This window comes from Zophobas morio, unplaced genomic scaffold (genome assembly GCF_036711695.1).
Source record: "Zophobas morio isolate AGI-343-1 ecotype UQ-CSIRO unplaced genomic scaffold, CSIRO_AGI_Zmor_V1 ptg000026l, whole genome shotgun sequence".
Classification (NCBI taxonomy): Eukaryota; Metazoa; Arthropoda; class Insecta; order Coleoptera; family Tenebrionidae; genus Zophobas; species Zophobas morio.
The window spans coordinates 16,477,024-16,500,746 of record NW_026972131.1 but is presented as its reverse complement, the minus strand read 5'-3'; the positions used below and the strand labels follow the sequence as shown (position 1 = coordinate 16,500,746).

Sequence of the window (23,723 nt, the reverse complement as noted above, 5' to 3'; positions counted from 1 at the left end):
CCTAACCGATCTGTCAGAGCTGCTTCGAAGCTACTGTACACTGTAAAAAAAATATATGTAAAATTACACGGAAAATAGTAGGCAACTTTGTAACCAACTTTTTTCCGTGTAAAAATCCAGTGCTGTGTAAAAATACATTGTCTTCATAAAATATTACATATTACTCGTGTACTAGCACATCTTGTGAATGTAAAAATACAGATCATAAATGTAAAAATACTATACATAAATGTAACTTTACAAAACGTTTTGTAAAGCAACTATCTGCAACTGTAATTTTACAGAACATGTCTGTACTTTTACAGAATACGATTGTACTTTTACATCTGAAATATGTACATTTCCACAGCCAGTCTGTATAATTACGTTTTGTTTCTGAAACTTTATAAATTAATATAGGTTCTAGGAAACTCAAAATAGAAACTACATACGACGTATAAATGTATGTATAATAAAAATATATACATAAACAAAACAAATAAAAACGAAATACAGAAGAATAAAAAAAAAAGGATAACATAATTGCAATTGAACAATACGCTAACATAGTTATATGGAGTCCACCAATTTTCACAAATATAGATACTAAGTTAGACGCATGCATGTTATAGTATCCTAGATGTTTTTCAATTTGTTCATTAAAGATACTACTTTAGTAATAGTTTTTTTCTTGCTCTTGGTGCCAATTTCTGGGTACATTTTAAAAAAATACATTTGTACAAACTGTAGTGTATGTGATATTTGTTTAGGATAGCACATATTCAAGTTATAGTAGAACGAAAATACTAGTTTGAAGGCAGTTATAAAATCAGTACTTTCTGCAACTTTCTTCTTTTCAATATAAATGAAATACCTGTTTTCGTCATCTAGAATTAAAACAGTAACAATATAACATTTAAAATTGTCACAAGGTTTATACCTACCTTCTTGGTTAGTTCTAATGCAAGGTTCGTTGCAGGTGACTGTTTGATTACGCTAAAATAAAAGAGAAATATATAAAAAAATATATATATATGACTGAAGTATAAACCTTGTCCTGCTCATCAACCAAAATTTTCAAGTCTTCATTAAAATACTTGGCTATGACTTCCAGACATTGCAGGTAGGAATTTTCACATGTTACCTTTATTTTATTTTGTTGACCAAGCTGTAATATCTTGGGAGCTTTATGGGTAAATTGCTCTTCCAATACGTTTATATTTTTAGAAGTTAATTTCTCGAAATGCCAAAAGGTAACTGGTGTTGTAAGTAAAACTGGCCACTCTGTAACAATTTCTTCTATGGTGGGAGCATCACATTTATTCAGGAATAAACGTTGCATATTGTATGTCTCATTTAGAAGAGTTGTAGTTTCTAAATCTAACGTGACGTTGTTAAGAAAAGCATTGTGCAACGCATTAAGTGTATTCTTTTTTTCCTCCAGTGATTCGGGAGATTTTGTTTCGATTTCCGGTTGCCAGTTGGAACAACCTAAAAAAGCATTAATAAATGTGTGGTGAAACGTCTTGTCAGAATGTTACGCTTATTCTTTCTAAAAATTAATGCAAATGGCTTATTTGATGAAAAGAAATGTTTATTGAAAATGAAACGATCAATTGCAGTAAAGAAGAAAATTAGTATGGAAATCTCTTTGTAATTATCTTTTTGGTTGGTGTTAAATTATATAGAAAAGTAACAAACAGAACACAGTAAAATGGTGGCTGTGTTCAAAGTACTAAATATAAAACATGATTTCTTAGTTTCGCAATAGTTACAGATAAATTTAGAATTTACCTGCTTTTTTGCTCAACATTTTTCTTCTTTTTCCTAAAGGTATATCTGTTACATATGTTGCATTCGGTGATCTTTTGTGAGGTCGGTTTAAGTAATTATTACGATCTACCAATCTTTTCAAAATTGTATGATTCCCATCTCCTATAACGATACCGTCGTCATCAACGTCCGCAAATTGTTTCGGATACTTTGCTACAATTTGCTTTGCTATAGCACGAAATTTATCTATTTCTGCATGTTTGGTAAATTCACGGACATTATCAACAATCATGTTGATAACTTTGCTTCGGCAATCTCCTGTTTTAAAGCCTTCTTCGCATTCCCGAATTACTGATTTTGGTAAGCATTGCCATGGAATTTCAAAGTCAACCCACGTTTTATTCTCTTCTGTTTCAAACGGACTCAATTCATGCGACGAGGATGAGGATGAGCTAATAGTTACAGTAGAAGCCTGAGATATAAAACTTGCACTTGCCAGTGCCACATCAGCAGACACCCAGCACTCCTCTTTTGTCAGCAAAATTAAAACTTCCTTTTCGACCATTTTCAACACTGTTTCGTCATCTATTACAGTCCCATCTGTTTCTAACACTAATGTGCTTCCATCAATTTGTAGTTTTTCTGAGGCTACAATGAATTTTCAAAACACAGTTATTTGAATAACTGCCCTTACCTTTGGCTACCAGTACTAATAACATCTGCTCGTCTTCTTCAATGGCCACGAATACCTTTTTGGTTCGTGATACGTTCCAAATTTTGAACGCTAACATTTTTGTTTACTAAAATTTAGACCAAAAATTAGGAATAATAACAGCAGCTTATGTATTTTTTTTATTATTCACAACAATATAATAACAAACATGAAATATGCAGTTACACGTTATTTTAATTTATAAAGGTAAATTTTGAAGTTAAAATTTAATCATAAAAACATGTATTATAATAAAAATTATTTCATAATAACGTTGTACGCATAACGTTACTTTACACTGGATCTAAGTATGTATGTAAATTTTTTTAAACTTCTACAGAACTAGAGATAAGCCAATATAGCAAAGAAACAATGTCTTTACATCTGGATAGCAGGATTTGTTTTAAAACAAAAAAATTTAGACTTATCACCTGATGATGCTACAAACTGCAGCAAAGCTTCTTTAGGTGTTATTTTAGAATAATGAATACACGCGCAATCTGTATCATCATACCTTTTTTGTACAACAAATGCGCCATTATCAAAATTTTCTACAATTTCTAATTTTTTACCAACAAAGTAAATATTTGAATATGCTTGATCAACAAGCATATACATTATTTCACATAATGAAAAATGTCCATATTGAACATCACAACCATAGCAAATACACATTCCGTCTTTGTATTCGATGCCTCTAAAAAATACTTTATTAGTTATAAAAGGGTGTTCAAATAAACAATTATCTCTAATAACAGATGACAGATGTTCTGGATAATCTTTACAATTGTATGTAGTAACATTATCGGCTATTACTTTATCACTGAATGTGATTTTTTTTGAGGCAAGTACTGCTTGAAGTAATTGATGCTTCTCAGAAAACGAATGCAAAATATTTTTATAATTCGTACTATGACGTATAATATTTTTGAAAAATCTATGCTTAGATTCGAAACGAAGCGTCCACAAGTGACGCAATGGACCATACTGAATGATCAAATGGGGACAGTGAAGCATAAAGTGATGCTTTGGCCTTAAATTAATACTTGAAAATAGTTGTTGACGCAAGCTGATATACTCAAAAATTAATGATTTCAAGTATGCCACCTGGCTCACTGAAATTTCAAAAGACATTACAAGACTACATATCTGGCGTAAAATAAGTACAAGCCTCCATACTTTGTCCCAACTATCAACTAAGTCATAAATAACTAATGGTATAAACAAAAGCCGCATATTTTCACTCGCACTGCCTGGTAATTTGTCGCCTTTTTTAATTTTGGGTATTTTTTCGAATTTGGATTCATTAATAAATTTAAAGTCATGTAAATGGCAGTTGAGAGTTTCGTAAGTAAAAAATTTTTTTGAAACAAAATAATCAATTGCTAGCATAAGATCATATTGCACGACCCCTTCAAATAAGTCATGTCCTACACATGGTGGTAGACCAGGTTGACAAACATGAAAATGTTGCAATTCATTTAAGACTGAGTTAAATTTAATTCCTCTGGAAGTTTCATTCGTTAAATGAGTCAAATCAACATCTAAGTCATAGGAATATTTAGATCTAGTTGTGGAAATTTTTAACACGTTATTTTCAAATTCGGTTTTTGTAATGTGACAATAGCGACAAAAATATTCACTTGTAGAAAAATTACATGTAAAGCCTCCTATGTGATGGCTTCCAAGATTATCGCCAGTCATCGCAATTAAAGAACCTTTAACAGTTTCCTTTGTATCAGTGTTAATAACTATTCCTTCAGTTTCTAAAATTTTAATATCTTTAATTATAGCACTAAACATATTTGAAAATCCATATTTCATTATATCTGATTCCAAACCTAAAGCTACTAGCTGTATTTGATCAACCTGACACCTCAAATAGGAAGGGATATTAGCTAATACCATATACACGGCAATTACCTTATGGATTTTTTTTGAAGAGCCCAAAGGGTTGCAAACCTCAAAAGCATCTTGATACAATATGAGACGTGATGCTTTTGAATTTTCAGTGAAAAAATGGTTACTTTGATAAACTTTTCCGTCCACTATATCGCTAATAATATTCAACTTTTTGTTTATTTCGTTTGTATCTTGTGACCAATGTTTATAAACAGCATCATTTGTCATTAAATATTTTATCGTGTCTAAAATTGGTATGTAATAGATTTTTGACCAACTGTCATTGTCCCTAAATTCTAAACATAGTGGCTCAATGTAATTAAAATGTCTTTTATAGAACTGTTTTCTAGAATAGGAAGTTCTAAGGGGGCCACTGCCTGTTTTATGAAATTTTTCAAATAAGTTATTATTTTGAAGAAAATTTTCCGGTAAAGATAAACCAATTTGAGAAAGGTTTGTAGCAAGGGATGCAGCTGAAATTTGACTAAGATCTAATAGAGACTCAATCATAGTTTGTAATCCAATATCTGTTAAAAAATGTTTCGTTTGTAGTGTCAAATACAAAGAAGCTAATGACATTAGGTAAGAATTACATTCATTATTTTCTTGCAGAATATTATTGTATGTAACCATCTCACTACAGTCTCCCCGAAATGGGCTAGCTGATAAATTAACAGCAGGAACATTGAAGTCATGAAAACTATCATGATCGTTGTTTATCACAAGTTCATCATTTGATTTCAAAGAATGTTTACGATATATGTGAGATTTAAATTGAGGAATTTTTCTATACAACGTTTCTACACTATTACAACTCAAGAGGGGACATTTAACAACACATCCTGACCTAATATGTTCATACATGTGAGATGACAAGTCTTTCAAGGCAATACATTCAAACCTGCACATTTCTTCATTACATTTAAAACGTGGATGAGGCTGATTTGTAACGCGCGCCTGTTGACGCGAGTGTGCGCGGAAAATGTGTGACTTAAAATTGTTGTATTTAGCAAATTCATTAATACAGCCTTCATACACACATCTAAATCTGCAAACTCTTTCGTTACGATGCAAATATTGATGTCCGTTGTAACTTAATAATGCCGACGTCTTATAAGGGCACATCAAACACTCGTAATTCATCATTATTTAAATTCAACTTTCTTCGAATCAAACGAACTGCAAAAATCACCTGTACGTTTTAAACTGCATGCAAACTTGAAGAGGTTAAGTACTTACCGGTTATCGGTCAACTCCGTTGAAATTACGCAGCAAAACAAACCCACCGCTTCACCCTATTTAAATCACAAACTTGTAGGAACTATCTCACTAGAAATACTGTCAATCCACATAATAGAGCGGTAAATCAAAAGTTCGACAACAAAACAAAACTGCTCTGCTCACCACGTGTAGATTGGGAAAATGCGAGGGAAAATGAAACAGTGGGAGAGTGAGAGAATTGCATGCGATTGCACTATAAAGCGCGCAATTCGAACTGTTGCTAAACAATAATATATTGGGATTCTTATTTTTCGTTTTTTTGTTACATATATTGTCAATGTTTAAATTTTACGCTACTGTTCATCTTTATCTATTTAATGCAAAAAAAAATCCATTTAAAAAATTGATTATGTCTTAACTTCAACCAAAAAATATAAACTTATAATTAAAAAAATTAGCAAATCAAAGCTTACTTCTTTACCTAGTTATAATTTTGAAATTTCTATAGAAATTATTTCATATTTTACAAACAATTAAGCGTTCAGTTTTTTTACCATCACTTTAATTTTATGAGTCACAGAAAAGTAAGTGATAACTTTACTCATTAACAAACAATTATTATTTGAAAATTATACATACTCTATACACTCACAATTACAATCCTGATGTTTATAAAAAATTCTATGTTTTCAATAAATAGTTGTCATAGCACTTGAACTAAAACTTTAGGTACATTATTTTATTTGTAAAAATAATAGAAATGATCAAGGTAAAACCAAAATTCTGTTCATAAAAAATGTGTTTTCACCTAGATAAACGAGCAGTTTTACATGCATAACTTGTAAAATTAGTATTATGTGTAAATGTACTTTTAATATTGTAATTATACTCTTGTAATGTATTTTTACAGTTTAGAGAGAAATGTACATGAATATGTAATTTTACTGTTATCATTGAGTTAATTTACACTGTACTGTAAGATCACATAAACTAAATATGTAAAATTACTTTGTAAATAATGTATCCTTACATGCATTTTTTACAGTGTAGGGAAGGGAAATAAATAATACACCCAAAAAAAAGTGGACGTCAAAATCGTTTTTGTTTTGAAGGCGATATTTTGTTTCGCAACACGTCCACTTTGGTGGATTTTAGTTATAGCTTCCGCACGATGCCGCCCAGGCCGTAATCTGGCAGCCAATTAATTAATCGTCCGTTAATAAAGACAAATGTCCTCGGAATAAATAAAGAGCTTTTCTCTATCGGTCGTGCGATAAATAATTCCGGCGGATTTTTTCCGGAAAGCCGGATTAATCGTCTTACAAGGATAATTGAATTTAATAACGACAATGTTACACAAAAAATACTCGGGGCCAGGAACCGCAAACTTTCGTAATTGAAGCTGCGCTGACAGCAAAATAATTCTCAAAGGAACGGAGAACTAATTTCAGGCGCACACGAAAGAAACGATAGAAACTTCTGGTGTAATAAAATAACGTCGACTTCACACATAAAATATCTTTCTTCTTTAAAGTTGAGACTGTCGAGAGAACTCTCGTCGACTGTCAATAAAAGAATCGAAAAATGGTCATCGATTGAACATTCTGGCTTAATTCGCTTTGGAGTGTGACCATTTTTGCTAAGAATAGCGTTCTCCCGGTGCACTGGGCAAGCGAGCTTTATGCAAAACGGCTTTTATTAGATCAAGAAGTCATTCCGAGGGTCTTCCGATGCTGCCTTTTTCCTTCCATTTTAACTAACTAATAACAGCGCCCTGATATGAATTAATCAACGCGCATTTTTCCGAAAGAATCGTCTTTAAAAAACGTAATTAGCAGTTGTTCTTCGGGGAAGATCCATAAATATTCATGGCCAACGAGGAAATTAAAATGTTGTTGTCCCCTCTCGACGGATTTTCTGCCAAAAAGCCTCCATTATTTAATCCGTGACAAAGCGATTATTTTTTAGCACGGCTGTTCGTTGCCAAAGTTCGTTGTTAAAACCTTAATCCAAGGTTTGCGCTACACGCTGCAACTAGAAAAGATAAACTGTTATTACGCAATCCTCCTGATTGCTTCGTTAACAGCCAAGAAGTAATTTTCGGAGTTAAACGAGGTGAGGGCGAAGCTGAGCACTTTTTGCGATATCGAGCGGGTTAGGGCGATAATGTTGCAACAACGCCGATAAAATTATATCGAGAGAAACTGTGCATTCCGCGCTCGCATGCAATTAATTTCGGCAGAATAATTGGCGGTTTTGAGCGATTTAACGAGAGTAGAATGCAATTCGTGTGTATATTTAGCCAGCGATGCGGTAATATTTATCTATATTGACCCAACGTTTTCGACAGCCTGCCAGGTCTAATGCCACACCGGACTGCAAACAACCCTCCGATGGATAGAAGCAATAGGGCTGCAGTAGCGAAATGTTCGTGAAGGGGTTGCTTAAAAATAAAGATAAAAGTTTTTTACAATTGGAACAGACTGAACTTTAATTCCAGTATGTCACACCGTAAATGACGAGTGTGATACGTATACCTAAACAATGCACTGTGGTATGACTAAAAAAAAAAACGCAGCAAGTTTTTAAAATATCTTAAATGAGGTCACACTTTAAATTGTCCAACGTGACATAGATATGTTAAATAGGAAATATTCATTCGAGAAAAATAAATCACGTTCAGGGCCTATTGCAGAACAATTTTTTTTGTTTTTTTTTGTTGATAAATTTCTAATGATAACTAATTACATAAAGACCATTAAAAACCACTTGTTGGACACGTTTTTAGAAAATTACTACAAGTCGTACAGTAAATTTTTCCGTTTCAAATTCCACTCAACTTAAGCGCGTGTCTTCTTAACCCTGAATTTTTTACGACCCTAATGTGTATCCTGGGACGCTCCACAAACCGTTAAATTCCACTTTCGTCTCAGATATTAAGCGTAAAAATCATCCAATGCCGACCATAATATCGATATACGAGCACTTGGTGTGAAGGAGCTTTAAATTTTGCAGCAATAAATCACAACCATATTTTTTTAACGTCTGCATCGTAAATTTTACGAGTCACTAAGGTGAAATAAACAAAAACAAACGTCCTCTGTACATTTAATAACAATCCAATAAAAAATGCATCCGCGGTCCCCACTCGAGCTTTTCCGGCATACTCTTCACAAAAACCTTCTACTTTTTTGTCGAACTATAAAGATTTAATGGCAGCATCCGAGTCAATTACGCTGTTATGCGCAAGACGTTGCACCGACCCTTGCACGCAAACTTGGTTTTCGAATCTGCTCGATTGAGGACAATTTCGTCCTTCGACAAAATCAACTTTGTGACTTTACGACCCAATAAAAGGAAATCTTTTCTGAAACTGATTCGAGTCGGGACCTTTAAGCCCTTTCCAAGGTAAAGACGCGACTTATTTACGCGTTACAATGTTTCCGGATTTATACGAGAGCAGGGCCCGTTATCCTGGACTTGACACGGAATAACCAGACAAAGAGAGGACGGAATTCCTCGGAATCCCGAGAATCCAGCGGGACCACGTACTTCCATGATATCTCGAATCTTATCTTAATTCTGGTCCTTTTTGAATTTAAGCCCCAACGTAATTGAGATTGCGTTTCCGGGCTTTCGCGGCAGATGAGATATGCTGGAAAAGTTTACAATTGAAATGTTTTTTAGAAGGAACTAATTTTGCTTGAAAGGAAAATAATGAGCTTTTAAGCTCGGCACTAATTGCGTGGATGAGACGGTTCTATTCTTTCGCAGGAGACGCGGTTTTATTGCGTTATAGTTGGATAATTGCATTCGGAGCTAATAGGACCTTTTAACCGGGGAACTTCCGAATCCAAAGTTTTTTTTTACTTTTTGGTGGTGGCGTCACACCGTTACGTGTAAGGACGATAAAAGAGACGGTCGTATTGGGACCGTGACATATGTTTAACACAACGACTTCCCTAAAGCAAATACAAATTATCATTTAGTTCGCCAACATTCTACACTTGAAAGTACTCGTTTCTGATTGGAAGAGATTTGAAAAATTCTTAAAAGATGTTTCCATCAAGCAAGAAACGGTTATTTTTCTTGCTTTTTCCGTTTATTGTTTCTGCGTGTTGTTTCGTGAGCCGTGCCGCTTTCGTAAATAACACCCCCTTAACTCCAAATAAATCTCTATCGCTATTATGTTACCCCGGTACAACCGCTCATATATAATTAACTTCCACTCGAGGCAAGGATCGTCTACTCCGTAACAAAACCTCTTGTCGGGTGAACACTCATCGTGTTACAAAGCGCGGTGCTGCTTTCACAGAGCATATTTTTCCTCGCAACAATCAGATTTTTTGTCATCGCTAAGAAATAAAAAAAAATCATTTCCGTAAATTCGGTAAAGGGATTATTTCCTCAAGTGAAGTAAAGGGTCGGTTCGAAGGATGAGTGCATCGATCTATTTTATCGCTGACAACAAGTCGACTTTTTCGAGGGTACCATTCAATTTAGCAGGCTTTCGGGATTTCACATCTGTTCTACGAAAATACGTAAAGTTCGTTGGGGGAGCTGTTTTTGGGTAATTGGGTCACGCACAAACGGGTCAACGTTACTGAGGCACTGTCGATTTCCGTAGTTTCATCCAAGGGTATGCATTGCATTTGCTATAATTTAAAGAAATTGGTTTTGTTTCATGCGCTTGATAGTTTGACGTACACCAAGGGCATAAAGAATAAAGCCCACTCATTTCTCTCTGTTTGTCCAGTGCTGCGTGGTTGTTTGTTTATGGTCTTAGCGTAACGTAGGTCCCCCAACTCCGGCGTAGTTTTAAGTTTGGTCGCTGTGTGATTTTCGCTCAGGCTGTGTCGATTCGCACGAAGCGGATTTTAACATATCTCGGAAAGAATAACGACGTCATATTCCTCCACATAAAAAACCCCATTTTTAACCCCCTACGCGTCCCTCAAACCCTGCCAAATCTCCGAGTGCGTGACACCGATTCGGCGAAAATCTCGAACAATAAGCACAGATTGGAGTTGACATTCCAGTTCAATACCATCTTCCTGCTCGCCAAGGGAGCCTGTCGATTTATCGTAGGCGGCAGTTCCTCGTGGACCGTCCAAACACGAGATTAAATTAAATATGATACAAAAGTCCTGAAAAGATCATAACTCGTTAAAGAAAACTCGAGTGTTTTGGTCAAAAGAGCAAAATTTTGTTAGGACGTTTGTTTATTTATCTCCGCGCGAGCAAAAGGCCGCCTTACAATGTTACAGAAACAGCGAGAAGCTTTCAAAAGCGAAATGTTTTATTTATAAGCTCTAACCTCCAGATATTTATATTTGGTTGCATCCTGAAGCGTGAAAGCTCGATACCGACATTTGAGGTAATTCGATTTTTACAGTTTCTGCTGTGTCGAAATTTTTAATCGTGAGATCATTTCCCCTTTAAAGGTATGTTTGCTTTATTGCGTTCCGTCGCCGTTTTAAAAAATACGGAAAAATAAAGTCGCTTTTTCACTAAGGGGATAATAAAAGTAAGCTCCTAGTCGTAACTCTTCTTTTTGATAAAAGTATCTCCTATGGCGTGCGTTCAACTTTATGCTTCCACAGTATTGTGCTTCGGGATCGTAAAACGCGCCAATAAAATATTAATGAACACTTTGTTATCAAATTCGATTACTACGGAGATAAGAAGGCCGCTTTACAACCCTTTCACTATCGTGTGTGCGTTTAATAATGCCAGTAAAACTAGTTAATAGCGTGATTTATTTCCCAAAGAAATCGCAAAAGTGGAGGCGCGAGAATCTTGATATACGTCGAGTTAAACAGGAAACGGTTAAACTCGCGCTACATTTCCCTAGAAGGGATGTTCCAACTTCCTATTTTGCTGACGGAGATGTACGAGCTAGTAGTGCATGTTTACGGTAATTAATAAGTTTTGATTAGACATGCCGAGGGTTTGAGACGGTTGCGGCTCCGACGTTACGTAAACCAACATAATATGCCAATTTGTCAACATCGACGCTGCACAGGTGTGGCACAAATCCGGCGGTATTGTAGACGATCCAAAAAATGGACAAATGAGGCAAAGAATGAGCATTCAAAGCGTCTATTGTACACGAACTAGCGAGCGGACAAACGAATTAAGCGACGGTACCCAAAAATTGTTTTTATACTGTCGGCGAATACGCGAACAGAGAAGCGAATGACGCTCAAAACGAAATTAAAAGAGAGTCTCGATTCGGATTTATCGGAGGAAAAATCGCAGACTGTCTTGAATTTTGAATTTATCTGCCGCAAGTAGCAACAGCCCTGGGGAACGTTGACAGCGAGCATTTGAAATGTACATCGGCGTTCGCCTTTGATAAATCCTCTTTCTATGCGATGGCTCGATTTTTCCGTGAGTTATTTACACCGCAATCGCTTTATCAACGTTCCGACTTGAAAAAAAAAGGTGTCTGAGTGATGAAGTACGAAAGAAGTCCTAATACATCTTAGTTAAAGTTCTTTACTCCCACAACCAAAGTAAAAAATCGTTAATTTGGGGACGTTCGGCGACGTTTTAATTCAGTGGAGACGTCGTCGTCGTCGTCTGTGCGACAGCCAGCAGATAAAACTCTTCTTTATAGAGCAATGAAGAGGAAAACAAACGTCTACCTAGGGTCCGGTCTGAGCTTCGCAAAATTAGTAACGCCCAACAAAGCCATTTTGCATCAAAGCGAAGCAATAACAATTACCAAGAACGACCGACTTCAAACCAATTATTTCGTAAAATACCTGAGGAAAGTCTGGGTATTCAACGATTTTTCCCAGGGCGGCGAAGGGAGCTGCGGACGAGCGCAAAAACAGGGATTTTATCAATAATTAAGTGCCATACTTTCTCATTTTCGCAATTAAAAATTAATTACTTGGCGCAGATTTTTCGGCTCGATCTTCTTTGACATTATTCATGCCGGCGATCTGTGAGAGAGAAGGAGCAGGCTGCCACGGAAACGACGTCGGATATATGCCATTCATTCGTTCACATTTTTGTGATTATTTTGTTAATTTGTATAAATTCGTACAACAAGAAAAAATACACATAAAAACAAAAAAAAAAAAAGGAAACGATTTTTCTGTATACAAAGTACATGAAATTACCAGAAATCCAACAACAAATGAATAAAGATTTTTTAGGACGACAAACCGTATGCCTCAGAAAACCTGTTCGTTTGTTCGCTTCCAATTGTTCTCGTTACAATGTCATCCCAACGTTCTGCTAATTGTAATTCCTCGCGTAATAATCCGTTTTTTGTAAGCCCGAATTTTGGCTGCACTCTCGAAAATCAGCTTAATTCGAGCCCGCAAGGCCTAAACCGGTCCCGCCCAATCCGCGGGTAATAACAGTGAAATCACAAGTCGATTTTAATCCTCGCCTCCGAATTACACTCGGAATAATTTCATCTCTGGATTGTTAAACTTTGAGTAATCTCTTAATATGGTAGGGTGCAGGAAATTAAACCCCATGAGTTCGTCTCTAGGCTTAGCACCAGCTGAATCGATCGAACTAAGTATGACGCGGTGAAAAAAAAAAGATTCTACGCCCCCCGTCCAACGCTATAAACAATTCAAGAATTGTCATCCCTCGTCTCATCCCTCCATTCTACTATATTTAGCGGTGTCCGAATAGTTATTTCGCGATTCCATGTAAAATCGGCGAATTTTCCGGCCGATTCGTCCACGTCTGCGTGCTTCTTAGCTACTACGAGCGATTCGCTCGTGAAATTGAGTTTCTAAATGCATGAGCAATTCTCTTTGTGTCGGCCAAGAAATAATAAATATGAAAGATGTTCGGCAGCGGCTCATGTAAATTTAATATTGAGTAACAGATGTAGTGGATTTGATTTTATCATCTTTCAATTGGGTTTTCGGGCGACTTGGAAATTCCTGCAAAAAAATTTCGTGAGCTGATTCATGTGAAATAATCCGAAAGGCCTTTCGAGGGGGCGGATTGTTTTATAATAAATCGGCGGCGGATGAATCGGGTCATAGAAAAGCGCTCAAAGTGGCTCCGGAAAAGTCGCGCAGCCGAATAAATTCGACGGAAAAAGTATTTACAGTCATCATTCGGGAAGAATGGAATGAGCGAATCGATAAAGTCAAAAAGGGCGTTTCGAGATTGGATGTATGCGACAAATCAAATGAAAAATTGTGGACGCGTATTTGAGCTATAAAACAAACCGATTTTTTCGGTCAACATCTGTCATTTTTCCTTTATATAACTTCCGTTATAGGGACGGTCCTTGAGAGGTTTTTTTCTGGCGAAAAATGGAAAAATTGAAATCTCGATTCGGCGAAATTTATTTGAGGAATAACTAACCCTAAAGAAATCAATTTTGGTGGAAATTCTTGGCTTCTTTCGAACAGAGATAATTTAAGTGGTCGCTCTATGCGAGAAAAATCACATCAGGGGCGAGATTTACAAGGCGAGCGACGATTCAGCAACGATCTATTAGCAATTTATCCAAGTTATAAATGCGACTAGGGCTTTGTCGGCCCTTTTCTTCTATTTGTTCAATTTTCGCAGAAACTCTACCTCGGAATGAGACTTTTTTAAAATAAATTCCTGTATGTACCGAAGTCACATCAAGATTCTTGACAGCTGGAGACAACGGCGGCTTAATATATCCGTAAAATTCGAATACTTTCGTCGCCCGGATTTTCCCCCCACTTTATTGGAACAAATAGGTACGTTTAGACACTTTATTAAAATGGACAGTCATAACATAGTCTCTTTCTCTTTTTTTTAGTTACTACACAAACCCGCAATATGTTTTGTCTATAGCGCCATTAATACTTAATTCCCGCTCCATTTTAAATACAACGACGTGGGATTATCTTCGCCATTACATTTACTGTAACTAAGCAGAAATACAGTATTGTTTGAACTTCTGACATCTCGTAATCTTATACTATTAAACGAGCAAAGTTTGTATATATATATATATATAAATATATATCTATATATATAATGGGTTTCTCGAAAACGGCTCTAACGATTTCGATGAAATTTACAGGTTGGGGGTTTTTTGGGTCAAGAAATCGATTCATCATAGTTTTAACTTCTGAAAATTACAGCTTCATACATTTTCAGCAATTTACAGGCAGTGAATTATATTCGTTGCTAGGTAACATCGGATGACACTACACGAACACGAGATTGTTTTATAAGAGAAGTTTGGGTGACAGTCTGACAGTACGTTTGACGTACCTTTTTATCTTCAATTGTACGTACCGAAACATACTCCACTGTATAGAGGACGTTAAAATTCACCCTCTGAGGTGACAAAATTTACGGAAAACTAAACAGTGAGCGGATAAAAGGCACACGAAAGTGCGTTGAGTTAAGGTTATGTTGTCAAGCATTCATTTCAGAGGTTCGACGGTCAGGGTCAATATGTGATCGTTTTCCGGGATGGGACCGTATTATTTCAGTTTTTGGGCTCAACTTTTCGCACACTTTCGTAAGTGGCATCTTCGGGAGCAGGGTTGAGATTGAGAAATTAGAAATAACGCAAAAGAGTACGGTAACTCAGTATGTTAATCACACCAGAGGCGAAACCATTCTGGCAGTAAGAAAGTGGTTGTGACCTTTTTCTAGAGTCGAGAGAGAGAACTAGGAAAAAAAGAGAACGACAGAGAGAGAACTTGGGTAACAAATGAGATTTTAATAAAAATGTCAAGCAATAATTCCAGTTTTCCATTCTTTAATCTCTACATGTCACTCATCACTATTTAAAACAAAGACTGCTTATGGAATTTCTTTTTTAATGTGTATTTTTAACTAGCGCGTGTACTTCAAAATGCATAGGTACTATACGCATATTTATCTGTCCTAATCTGATCTAATACTACCAAACGAGCCGAGTGAAGCTCGGTCAACCAGATATTGAGTATAACAAAAGCATTTTAAAATTGCTGTCGTCATTTCAAAGAACTTGTTTCTGCTTTTAGTAATTACCCCGTAAATATATGTGATTTTTGCTTTCCGTAAACACACTAGGTTCTCTGTACTATTGTCGACGTTTTGCTTTGATCTTTTAGAAATTCAAGTAATCGAAGTGGTCGTTGGCGAATACTTTCCCATAAACCGGGAAGTGTAACTTTGAGTAAATTCTAGGGGAAATTACGAAATGGAAGGTCAAGAGTTTTTCATTAAAACAATTTCAGAGGCTTTTGTTTGGCATCAGAAATTGACCTTTTAAAGACAAGAGAGTGGGATGTCTCTTCTGATAAAATATTGCGTTTTTGCTTCGCACCGCTAGATGTCATTTTGTAATCCACAATTTCCAAATACAAGACGGAAAAGATGATATGTTAACGATCAAATAAATACAAGCACGTATTTTTGAAATACTGCAATAACTGTCCGACCCATCGTAGAATTTAGTTCAGTAAAAATCAAAGATTTATGGCTCATCCACGAACTCATCGTCTAAGTGTAAAATAATGTTTGTGATGGACGACCCATAACTCTTTGATTTTTACTGAAAAAGTGCAATAGAACGAAGATACTGCGTTTACAACTGTTTGTCGTTACGATGTTACAAGATTTAAAAACTATCTGGTGAACACCGTCAGAGAGAATTTTTTTTTCTAAGGTATTTGATACAAGACAAACTTTTGCAATTTAGATTCAGTTCAATAAGTACATACATACGACACCACTAAATATAGGTACATATAGTTAAAATTTTCACTTCAGTCCTATTGGAAATTGACTATCCGTTAAAATCGTTAATAGAAAGACTAAAACGAGAAAACTGCATTTTGTGTTCTAAAATTTACGAAACCTCAAAAGAACATCTCTCGGAAGTAGTTAGTAGCTGCCTTTTCATTTCGTATTCGTTGGCCTTTAGCGAGCCAAAAGCGCCCCGAATTTTGAAATCGGTCGGCGTCACCTCCCGCCAAAAGCAACCTTCGTTCCGCCCGTTGTCGCTTCTGTCGTTTCGAGTTTTCTCTATAAATAAATCCGACGAAAACGCCGCCAACAACAATACACCTTGGGTGTAACAATCGCCATTATCAGTCGTCAATGCCGTCATCGCCGCCCGAGTCGGACGCAATCGTCAGTCGACGATAGGCCGCTCGCAGGCATCCTGCTGTGCAGGAACGATAAGGCATTATTGCAGGTGTGCAACTGCAACGCGTTTGATCAATGCCAAACCGCACGGCGTCGGCATCGGCATCGGCATCGGCAACGGCATCGGCGGTGGCGGCGAGCGTACAGACGCGCCGAGAGCGTCCGTTCGGTCCTCCTGCTCAGTCTGTGTCGGAGCGCCGATAGATCCAGTGGCAGCTCGAGCCTGGGCCAGAGGCGTACGCACGCGAAAACGTAAGCTCCGAGTTTTGGCGCTCTTCTGCACGCAGCGCACTTACCGGACACGGTATTAAGTCGAGGGGTGAGCCTCTACACTTTCATCTTGCAGCGCCTCACTAAAAAAAATTGCAGGTCGGGATGGCATAATTAATGGCCAGAAAGTGGGACGTGCAGAAATGTCAGCACGGGAAGAGAAATAAAAATAAAATAGGCCAGGCCGACCGAGCTGAATCCAACAAATTTTGATTTTCGAGCACTGCAGTGATCGTGGTTTTGTGTGTTTTTTCTCTAACGTGCTAGTGGTTGTGAGACAGTAATAATAATCCGGGACTCGGCTCGATTTATGGATGAGGTTAAGGGAAGTTAATCAGCGTCAAGTCGCTCTCGTAAGTCCTAACTTTAATTAATTGCAAAGTCTGACACTTGGCCGCAGAGGCGTAGCTAAACCGCGATACGATGGGGGTCAATCACCAATCAGATTCGAATTCGTTCGATCTTAAATGGCTCAACGTTACAAATGTTACTGTTAGTTAGTTTTGTTGGCAACCCAACTGCCACAAGTTTTATTGTATGGCGATTTTATTTAATAGGCAGTAACTCGAGTTAAAACGAAGACATCGATATACGAAAAAACCCAGTTTAATGCCATGTTGAAAATCACCCCGAGAAATCGGCCGAAGTATCCTGAAGGTAACGTTTTTGCTTTGCCACCTTCAGCCTATCGTTTACACTTTACGGGCTTTGTTCTCCAAATAAAAGATATTTACTTGAGATTTTTTCTATGCTGTGTGTTTTTCTACTGAAAAATTTAGAACTTGAATTTTTGTGCTTTTGTAGTTTGTAGAAAAATGATGATACTGAAACTTTGCGATAAAATGTTTGCATTTTGCTTATGTGATATGATACACATGCGATCAGAAAATAGTAGAAATAATGAAATTAGATCACCACTTACACAATATGTCACAGAAAGATGTCACCTTGTCCTTGATTAAAATCTGTACAATTCTATTTTTGGAATATTTTTAGTAGACATTTTCTGCATGTTACGCTACTGCCTGACAGACCTAAATTATCACCTTTTCCCATTTTACAGTCTTACGGCAAAGTTGTGATCAGATAGGAGGGATTTATTGTGAAAGAAAATAATCAAGAGACTCGATAAATCCGTTTTAATACTGCGAAAATCACTATGATAAAAGTTTAATTAATGACTCCTACACGAAGCGAGTAATGGTTGAAAATTTTCATTTTTATTGTTTACCAGAAAAAAATAAACATTCATTAGGAAAATGTAATTTCGTAGCGAGCACATATTTTTTTCTAATTTTAGAACGAATGAAAGAAATAACTATTGTTGATATCGTTATGTCATAATGAGTAGTTTATGGTTTCGGAATGAATCTAATAAACTAATTTAAATTCGTTGGATGATGATAATTATTTATGCGGACGAACATTAAAGCAAATTTTTGTTCCTTTACATTAAGTTGTTTCGCATCGCCTACAGTTCATGTTTGAAAATTGTCAAATTATTCCAATCGTTCATTGACAATGCGTTCGTAGTGAAACTATTTTTGTTTAGATTTACGCGAACAAAGAACAAACACATAATACGACAAAAGTTATCATTATAGTCGTGTGGAATATTCTGCTCAATAACTTTTTATCAATGTACAGATCCGGAGTTCACATGTCAAAAACAGAACACAATAATATGTACTGTTACATTTTCATTATTCTGCGAGTTCGTTGACAATATTGGCAATGAAAAACGCGATTCTGTTGTAAATTTCAATTTTGCTACAACAGAGATACGTTTCAATTCGCTGTCATAATGAATACTGACGTTAATCAGAAATTAATTTTTAATATCGTCATAAAAAGTTTTTTTGTATCACTATTTATAAAAATAAGACTCGCGTTGATGTAAAAAGCACATTTTTATATTTTTTAGAACATTTAAAGCACCGTAAAGTGCAATTCAACAACTTCCACATTACGGAAAGCTCTATAATTTGGGCATACTTTAGTAAGCCACAAATATTAAGTTTGCCTTTCCAGCAATTAATTTAAATTCGCTAATTACGTTAGCTAAAATGAGTTTTCTAACTACGAACTAAACTTTCGGATAAACTTTATGGCATCTAAAAGGTGAATTAACGAATTTGCAATAAACTAATAATAATGCGTTAGTGCTTGCTAACAAAAATAAATTAGTTGTAACATTGCAATAGGGCAACAAAAACATTCCTTTAATAAGAAATCACGTTATAACAGACTGAAAAATTAGTAATTATTTTTCGAGCTTGGACTAGCCACGGTACTACATGGTTCCTAGCACGAAACAAGATCGTAGAAAAAGATGAAAACGTATTAATACAGCCACAAAACTTTCTTTTTGAACTTCTCATTTGTTGTTCCAACCATAAATATCTTCAAGAATTCTCGTAAAACAATTTTTTTATTCTTAAAAACGGCTTTAACGAAAATTTACACTTTTTTATTTTATTTTCATTTTCATACAACCAGACTGACAATTAAAACAATTATAAATTAAAACTGAAATAACGTTACAAAGTTAAGAATGGAGTATTGAATGGTACGATTTACTTGCATTTACGAAAACCACATAAGTATTTTGACAATAATATATAGTATTATATAATCGCATTGTACGTATACGTAAAGGATATACTTATTAGACACTAGACAATTATCGAAATTACGTTCCGTACAACGTATTTTACGTTAACGTACACAATCGCCAATAGGGACACTGCATTTTCTGTGTTTCCATAGATATAACAGATTTTTCAACGTTTTGCGTGTTGTACGTTCTACGGAACGTGGTTTCGCTAAGTGAAATCGAAAATGCAATCTCCCTATTGGGAATTGTGTAGGTTAACGTAAAATACGTTGTACAGAACGTAATTTCGCTAATTGTCTTTTGTATTTATTGACATCACGTAACTATAAAGGAATTAAGCCTATTATACACCACATTAACGTAGTTTATCACCTTTTTCACGTTATAGATCATAAATGTTTACATAAACGACAGTTAATTTTTATTGTAGAAGCAATAAATATCTCCATTAAATTTTTAATTGTCACAGGCGCGAAAATAATGCTCAAGAATCTTTTTCTGTTTTTTACAGAAGCAATCCTCACCCTCTCTCGCACTCAGCCTGATAACTTAACCCACTTCGAGCCGAAAGATTGACTGATTACCACAAAATCCCATAAAATTAATCATCGGCGACGGGCTCAGCAGGTTCTGCCACTTATTTACGTCCATCCATAAAATCACTCCGTAATTCAATAAACTACAAGGGATAACACCAGCTACATAACCACGCATGCAGTAAAAAGTATCTCCTATTAATTGAACTAAAACCTTCCAACTAAACCGTTTAACGACCACATTAAAAAACGATTTTTTTTTATTGTCGGCTTTGAATAGTTTCCACTTTTAGTTCGATGGCCCTTGTAAAAGTCGGTCTGGGATTCACACAAATGCGATGGGATGGGAGAGGTAATAAACGAATAATGTCAGATAATTCGTAATTTTTCCTACGAGAAGGTTAACTAATAGTGATTTGGTTTTCATGTGTGGAACAACACGCGACAGCGTAATGACAGGTGACGAGACATCCTTCTGGGAAACTTTAGGAGATTAAGTTGCTGTGTAAATAATTATGTGTTATCAGCAATAATGAGCTTCCGATGTTAATGATCGTTTAATTAGAGGATCTGCTGCACCTTCCATAGCCTTATTTTTTGAGTTGTATCTCATTTTATATAAAAGTGGTCGCATAGTATTAGTTTTTTAAAATTCGGCTCTATTTACTTGGTTGGTGAAAAGTCAATGTTTCCTGTGGCATTTTTTCTACGGAATGTAATAAAAGAGCTACCTATAACCCTACTCGTTTTATATAGCGACTAATACACAAAATTTTAATCCCCATCCACAGATCAACGTCTCATTACGTACGACATATGTCAATTTAGTTGATCCTTTAAGTTCGCGATGTCTGATTCTTGGGGGAGCTTGGGAATACATCCAAGCGTTCGTCATGGTACGAAACAGCCTAACCGATAGCTTGTTGTTACCAACGTTACGCCACCCTACGTTATCTGCAAAATTCATGCAAGTATTTTCTCAGTTGAGTTAGCAAAACGGGCGCTTTAATTTCCACCTCAATCAATTTTTCCGCGGACACCGGCATCCCAATAAATAACCCAATTAAAAAGCGCACAAACTTTTCCCGATCAATCAAAATTACGTTTTGTTGTACCTAATTTCGGGTCCGTTTGCGTCAACAATCCGATTTAAAAATAAAAGTGCTAAAAAATTAGACGGCCATTAATCCGAACAGGCCAATCTGATCGGTTCGATCCGCACTTGATGAACATAAATTCGGAAAGAGGTTATTCCCATTTAGACGGGCGAAACAGGTGCGTGTAAAACGTAATCGTTGGCAGGACGTCAAGTCTGTGAAGTTCTCGTAAACAGTGCGAATATTTGAGGAATTTTAGATTTTTTTTAATCAGTGGCGTTTCTTTGTGTATCTGCCGTGAAAGAGGGCACGAGTTTCACGGCCAATTTGGTTTCGGCAAGTAATTTGTTTCGGTTTTGTTCTGTGTTTACGTTTACGGGTGTTTTGTGAGGATAAATTGGTTTTTCGGAGAATTTGATTTGTCCTGGAGTTTCAGCTAAAATTAGATAGAATTTTTGCTAAAAACAAGACTAATACTTAAAGCGACTAATTTGGCGGTTAAGGATGCTCGAAAACTTAACAACTGTGAGCTTTTTCAGGTTGCTAAGCGTTCACTCAGGAAGTGGCTGCTTTGATTTGTTACGTAAAAAGCTCAAATTCACAAAAAATGATAAGCGAATATATGTAAATATTGACGTCATTTCGCAGTGTCAGTGGGAAAAACTCATTACATTAGTGATATCTCCAATTTTTATTTCCTCATTATGCAGAGCCGATCTATTTTTAGGAACGTTGGTCTGTTTCACTTTTAGAATTACACTACCTTTTTTCAATATATTTTTACGTTCATCGTCGAGTATATTCCTATACTTTCGTTTTTAAATGATCAAAAGTACACAACATTTTTGAGCAAAAGACAGACACCTTTTGTCACTCTTGATTTAGCTTCCCTATAAGCTGTTAAAATTTCGTCGATACTGCATGTGTTTAAATCATACATGACGACATAAAAACTAGTTCGTAATTACCCGTTTAAAAAACTCTACTAAACTATAAAAATTAATTCGTATTGAAATAGTTACGTTAATTACAATAATAGTGTTTATATTTTTCCAAAAACCGGTTTGTCGAGCCGAAATTAATATTTTATACATCACACGATCAGCTTTAGTGACTTTTTTTCTTAGGACCATGACTTTTTTAAATTTAAATTCAAACTCTTTTTGGCAAGTCTCCACTCGGTGTTGAACTACTTTTGTTTTCTTATATAAATTCACAAAAAATGTCATGTTTCTATAGCTAATTGTAAATCAGCACCCAAAACGCAAAAAAAAAGATTCTGTGCTTTCTTACACAAGAAAGAAAAAACACGAGGCTTTATTATTACAACAACAACGTATATAAGCAATTTCAGTAGTGAATAATGAGTCCTTTATTTGTATTATCGCACTGCATCTACTTGTTTTCGTTGTCAAAGCATATTTTGTTACGTTACCAAACTGTCAGTCGAAATAAATTTAACAGTAACCTAATATTTATATCAATTTTAGTCCGAGCGAACATAGTAACTTTAAGAATTAACACATGTTTGATTTGAACACGTTTTTGAAATGTACGTTTCAGTGTCTGCGGTCATCACGAAGTTAAAAGCATGAATTAAGTAAACAAAAATATAATTGTGAACACGAGCACATTCGTCGGCATTATAAAAGAAAGTATTTATTTAGCACGAGGTAATACAAACATTTGGCAGCCTTTTTTTTTGTAAAATCATATAATACACATTGTTTTACAAGAGTTGCTTTTTAATAAAGTGCTAAATTATTTTCCTTTGTTGATGCGCGTACACGTGCATACAAAAAACCTTTCAACACAGTTCCCATACGGGTTCAAACGTTTTTCATTATTTTTCCAAACAAAGTGTGCATTTACAAACGGCGAACAAGTTAAATCGACTTAAAATTAAAACAAAATCAACTCTAAATTCGTATTGAACCGCACAGGCTATTACTAGGATTCATATTGCAAACTAACTAGACTTAACCACCTCATGAGGTTGGTTTTCGGAGCCATCTTCCTATTTATTTATTTTCGGGGTGTATCATTTTCCATTTTGCGCTGCCAGACTTACAAACATTTTCTTCCCCCACAAACTCCAACCTATTTCCGCCAATTTACAAACTCAATATTCGCAATTCCTTTTAATTTCTCCTCGCCAAATCCGACTCCTGCAGCCGTTATCGTCACCGATCTCTTGTACTTAGTGACTATAGCGTGTCGCCGCGACCACGCCGTCGAAATTGAAACGATAAATCTCGCATTTCCATTGAAACAATCGTCTGGAAACATGCACACATTCGTTACGAGCTAGCAGCGTTTGTGTTTTATTATCTACAACATGTCTACTTTATACAGTTTGTAATGAATACGCACGAGCTGGATATTCATGTAAGCGGTTAGGGCCGTTTCCATTCATCAACCGGCGAGCGACCTTTGCAGTTATTCACTCCGTATTGTCGGTATACTGACACGGATATTGTTTCGCATTGAAATGGCAGCCG

The 23,723-nt window shown here is 35.9% G+C and overlaps 2 protein-coding genes across 8 annotated transcripts in view; one reads left to right on the top strand and one right to left on the bottom strand.

The window, feature by feature from the left end:
- Positions 1–511: 511 nt before the first annotated feature.
- LOC135136448 (uncharacterized) lies at positions 512–5,833 on the bottom strand. 3 transcript variants are annotated; one of them, XM_064065712.1, is made up of 7 exons: positions 5,606–5,833; positions 5,268–5,545; positions 2,447–2,552; positions 1,774–2,400; positions 1,031–1,470; positions 924–975; positions 512–866 (listed from the first exon to the last, which is right to left on the bottom strand). In XM_064065712.1, exons 3-7 carry the CDS (start codon positions 2,541–2,543, stop codon positions 616–618), a joined length of 1,467 nt encoding a protein of 488 aa, XP_063921782.1. In that variant the 5' UTR covers positions 2,544–2,552; positions 5,268–5,545; positions 5,606–5,833; the 3' UTR covers positions 512–615. The 3 variants fall into 3 exon arrangements, with proteins under 3 accessions (XP_063921782.1, XP_063921781.1, XP_063921783.1); XM_064065711.1 differs by having other exon boundaries at positions 513–866; positions 2,447–5,545; XM_064065713.1 differs by lacking the exon at positions 5,268–5,545 and having other exon boundaries at positions 513–866.
- A 10,849-nt stretch (positions 5,834–16,682) lies between these two features.
- LOC135136330 (octopamine receptor beta-2R-like) overlaps positions 16,683–23,723 on the top strand; it is a 31,011-nt gene continuing 23,970 nt past the window's right edge. The window contains exons 1-2 of one of the 5 annotated variants that reach the window (XM_064065558.1): positions 16,684–17,021; positions 17,072–17,325. The gene's annotated coding sequence lies outside the window, so the exon portion shown is untranslated. Of the gene's footprint in view, positions 17,326–17,381; positions 17,630–23,723 lie in introns of those variants that run through there. The other 4 variants (XM_064065559.1, XM_064065562.1, XM_064065561.1 and 1 more) reach the window with 4 other exon arrangements.